The sequence below is a fragment of the Phoxinus phoxinus genome (genome assembly GCF_949152265.1).
Source record: "Phoxinus phoxinus genome assembly, chromosome: 5".
Classification (NCBI taxonomy): Eukaryota; Metazoa; Chordata; class Actinopteri; order Cypriniformes; family Leuciscidae; genus Phoxinus; species Phoxinus phoxinus.
The window spans coordinates 42,863,094-42,868,093 of record NC_136880.1 but is presented as its reverse complement, the minus strand read 5'-3'; the positions used below and the strand labels follow the sequence as shown (position 1 = coordinate 42,868,093).

The following is a 5,000-nucleotide window of genomic DNA, read 5'->3' as shown; positions in this document are numbered from 1 at the left end:
GGGCAAAGACTAATACACGTCACGTACCAATAATGATATGCAGACGTAAGGACCATTTTAAACAATAAACTGACACAAATACATATAAACATGTATACATACATCACACTTGTAAACACTGGGGCGGTACTTCCGACTATGTCACGCGTGACCTTTTCAACGTGATGATGTAATGCATGGCGCATCTCAGAGACGGTACAAGACTACCGTATTTTCCGGACTATAAGTCGCACTTTTTTTCATAGTTTGGCTGGTCCTGCGACTTATAGTCAGGTGCGACTTATATATCAAAATTAATTCATACTGACTGAGATGAACCAAGAGAAAACATTACCGTCTACAGCCGCGAGAGGGCGCTCTAGTTAGCGGAGTTGTTCAGAAGCGACACCGAGGAAGAACTCAATGTATTCAGTGTTGTAGAGTGAGATCGGGAGCTTGGTGAACTTGCTGACCGGTAACTTGTTGGACTCGCTGGCTAATGTTAGTTTAGCCTATTCAGCCTCACAGGTATATGTTCTTTATGCTGTTGTGTCGCTGAATAACTGTTAATGTGTTACGCTAACACACCGGACACTATTCAGCTGTTGTTCTGTGTGCTGTTGTGGAGCTGAATAACTGTTAATGTGTTACGCTAACACACCGGACACTATTCAGCTGTTGTTCTGTGTGCTGTTGTGCAGCTGAATAACCTTTCCAGATTAAATGTCTGTTCTTGATCTTGGATTTTGTGCAATAAATTTCGAAATAAGTGCGACTTGTATATGTTTTTTCCCTCTTCATGACGTATTTTTTGACTAATGCGACTTATAGTCCGGAAAACACGGTATATAAAAAGTATATATATATATATATATATATATATTTTTTTTTTAAATATATAAAATGGCCGCTGGTTTGTCTAGAGGAGACTCTTATTCCTCGGCTGGATCGTGTCGAGACTGAAGCTGCACTGAAACTCACATCTGGACCTTCAAACCGTTGGTTGCCACTGAAGTCCATTATATGGAGAAAAATCCTGGAGTGTTTTCCTCAAAAACCTTCATTTTTTTTTCGACTGAAGAAAGAAAGACATGAACATCTTGGATGACATGCGGGAGAGTAAATTACCAGCAAAAATTTTTTGAAAGTGAACTACTCCTTTAAAGTGCTTTATTGTCATTAAACTATACAGCAGAACGAAATTGCGTTTCCCCAGCTCAAATGTGCAAAGTAATACAAGCATAAAAAAGAAAAAGAAAAATGGTGCCAACTGTGGTGCTCAGAGACGATAATATAATGTAGCACTGCACAAGGGGTTCAGATTTTAAAGTGCCCCTATTATGCTATTTTAAACGTGTTAAATGTTGTTGTGTCTTCTCCTACAACTAGTTTATATGCATCCAAGATAAAAAAAACACTTTAATTTTCTTCATAATCTCCAGTGCAGCATCAGCTGTTTTCTCTCAGCGTCTGAAACGGTTCATCCGAAGATTCAGTCTCTCTAAACCCCGCCTCTCTGAGAGCTGCTCTGCTCTGATTGGTCAGACGCCCCAGTCCGCTGTGATTGGTCAGAAAGCAAATGCTCATTATCATATCTGAATCTCAGCTCTTGATACTCAGTGATACGAACAGTAACGATGGCGTGAGTTTTACTCTTCTCGACGTGAACAACACAAACTCTTCCAGTCTCAGATACAACTAGTGTTTGAGGGCGGAGCAAAGAGATACTTGTTCAGCCAATCAAGACCAGAGGCTGGCATTATGCTAATTAGTTCCAAACCTGAATATCTGACGACTCGCTTCAGTTCAGAATCACTTCTTTCTTTTAGGAAAACTCAATTTATCTGCACTTTGATGAAACTGCAGAACTTTTACATTCACAAACAGCTTTATTACACACTGCATGAAAGGGAATATGTGAGAAAGCATAATAGGCACACTTTTTTTTACTACAAAATAAAAGTCTCTGGAAGAACATAAATAGGATTTTTACTTCTAGAACGTTGCACTTTGAACCCACAAATACTCCAATACCCCCAAACCAACCTCACGGCAAACACCCTGCTGAGATCATCCATCACATTGTTCAGTTTGATTTGTAGATCCTTCAGGAAGTCACTGGCCTCCACATTTAACTGCAAAAAAAAAGCATAATTATGAGTATGATTTGATATAATTATCAAAGTCTGTTTTTACTTGAAGCTGTAGTAAAAATTTCGTCTTGCTTAGATGGGGTTTAAAAGACAATTAATATTTAGAAAATATTATTGATTTGACTGCAGATGAGAACAGAACTTGAACCAAATTGAGCTTAATTATGACACTATTGTTGAAATATGCCACATTGACACTATTATTGAACTGAATTGAGATGAATAATGACACTATTGTCTTCTTTACAATATCAACAGTTGTTTTCCTGTTTATGACTGTGAAGCTACATTGAATCTGTATTGTGACCTGACATTCATAACATGCACTCTGATGACATCATGCCGCTCGTTTCCAGCCAATGGCGTCTGTTTAAAGGACAAGTTCGGTATTTTACACTTAAAGCCCTATTTACAGATCGTATCTGATGAAATAGAACGGTTAAGTTTAAAATTTGGACACATGTTCCAGTCCCGAGAATTTTGGGTTTATTTCGCTTCCCCCCCACCCCCACACAATGGTTGTCTATGGCCACTGGCAGATTCCTTCCTAAAACACATTAAACTTTCGTTTACAAAGACGTGAAACTCACCGAGTGGTCAGGGGTGTTCACTGATACGGGCCCAAAAAAAAACGCTGAAAAAGATGCATTCCAACAGGTTTTATCGTAGTGTTTGTCCAACTCCATTGATTGTATTGAATGTGCTGTGTGAGGTACGTTATTCCTCCGCCGCTTCTTCTTCTGCTTCTTCTGTGTATTAAATGAAATGCCAGCGGTTTGCTTGCAATCGGCAAAGGTGCATTATCGCCACCAACTGGTGTCTATTATTCAAGCTCTCAACGGAAGAATCTGGGTGTGACGCGTTTGGCAAAATAGGTCCACAAACGCTAAATAAAACTAAAATTCTCCGGACAGGAGCATGTGTCCAAATTTTAATCTTAACCGTTCTATTTCATCAGATACGATCTGTAAACAGGGCTTTAAGTGTAAAATACCGAACTTGTCCTTTAACACTGAAGCCCCGCCTCTTTGTGAAATCCAGCCAATGGCGTCTGTTTAACACTGAAGCCCCTCCTCTTTGTGAAATCCAGCCAATGGCGTCTGTTTAACACTGAAGCCCCGCCTCTTTGTGAAATCCAGCCAACGGCGTCTGTTTAACACTGAAGCCCCGCCTATTTGTGAAATCCAGCCAATGGCGTCTGTTTAACACTGAAGGCCCGCCTATTTGTGAAATCCAGCCAATGGCATCTGTTTAACACTGAAGCCCCGCCTATTTGTGAAATCCAGCCAATGGCGTCTGTATAACACTCCCGCCTATTTGTGAAATCCAGCCAATAGCGTCTGTTTAACACTGAAGCCCCGCCTCTTTGTGAAATCCAGCCAATCTTTTTTTAGTATGAGAGAATTTGCTGTAAATGCTGTAAATGTATTGAATATTCTTTGAGTAATGGGAATGCAGAAAATGTGTTTGCTGTGATGATTTCGGTCGTAAATGATGCATGACGTCAATGCAAATATTGTGAGAAAGCAAGAATAATGAACTGTGTGTAAAAGCCAGAGATTGTGCTAAAGACGGAGCGTGGGAATGTTTTATGCGAGAATAGATGGGATGAAAGATGGATGATGGAAAAGTTGCTAAACGTGAGAGATTTATGGATGAACAGAACGGGAGGGACGAGACTCTGATCAATGAATGAAAACTGCAGAGAATATGGATTTCTGAACCTGTAATATGCATTACTTAGTTATTTATTTTTGATGTATTTACTAACAAATGCTTCCACACGATGCAGAGGAATATGACATGTTTGTACACTGCATATAAATGATCTCATATCTCGTTTGCACTTTCATATACTTCAATTTGGTTTGTCATATCCAGTTTCAAGACATGTCAGGACCAATGAGGTTTGGTATTATTGACATCAAACCCGGTACGATTGTATCCTGACCCTATTTAAATATAAACTACCGTTCAGAAGTTTGGACTATTTTTTTGAAAGAAATTAATACTTTTATTTAGCAAGGAAGCATGATATTAATCAAAAGTGACGTTAATAATGTTAAAAAAGATTAAATTTCAAATAAATGCTGTTCTTTTGATCAAAGAATCCTGAAAAATAAAATGTATCATGGGTTCCACAAAAAATATGAAGCTGTTTTACAACATTTCTTGAGCATCAAATCATCATATTATACTGATTTCTGAAGGATCATGTGACACTGAAGAAATTATGCTTAAAATTATAGGAATAAATTACACTTTACTATATATTCACATAGAAAACAGCTGATTTACATTGCAAAAATATGACACACTTTTTACTGTATTTTTGATCAAATAAATGCAGCCTTGGATAAGAATAAGTGGACTTCTTTCATAACAAAAAAATCGTAGTGACCCCAAACTTTTGAAAAACAACAACAACCTTCACACAAAGCATCATGTGACTTCAGAAATCTTCAAGACGGCATGTTTTTAAGTGTTGATGTGTAAAATAACTCACGCCTTTCCCTCCCATAGCCTCGAACATCTTCTCCAACTGGACTCGCAGCTGCTGGATATTATTAATTATGATGCAAGGCTGAAAATAACAGAGTAGAGGAAGTTAAATAACATTAACACACACAGACACACAAGCTATTAAAGAAATCCCTGCAGCAATAGAAAGCAACGAATAGTGCTAAATGTGGAAACTTCATAGTCGTGTGAGCTGAGTGTGTGTGTGTGTGTGTGTTCCTCTGAGAGTCACTCAGCTAATTACTATATCTCCATCTAATACAGGGGTGTCCAAACTTTTTTTAGTGAGGGCCAAATACAGAAAAATAAACAAAGGGCCGGGCCACACACTATATTGACACATGAATA

At 38.4% G+C, this 5,000-nt stretch overlaps 2 protein-coding genes across 2 annotated transcripts in view; one reads left to right on the top strand and one right to left on the bottom strand.

The window, feature by feature from the left end:
- The window catches only part of map2k2b (mitogen-activated protein kinase kinase 2b), a 529,628-nt gene that overhangs the window by 161,887 nt on the left and 362,741 nt on the right, over positions 1-5,000 (top strand). The gene's annotated exons all lie outside the window — the stretch shown is intronic.
- LOC306999011 (protein unc-13 homolog A) overlaps positions 1-5,000 on the bottom strand; it is a gene marked incomplete at its 5' end in the record, with an annotated part of 92,763 nt that overhangs the window by 10,863 nt on the left and 76,900 nt on the right. The window contains 2 exon segments of the mRNA XM_079613407.1: positions 2,026-2,114; positions 4,639-4,716. Of these exon segments, the coding sequence (XP_079469533.1) occupies positions 2,026-2,114; positions 4,639-4,716 (167 nt within the window).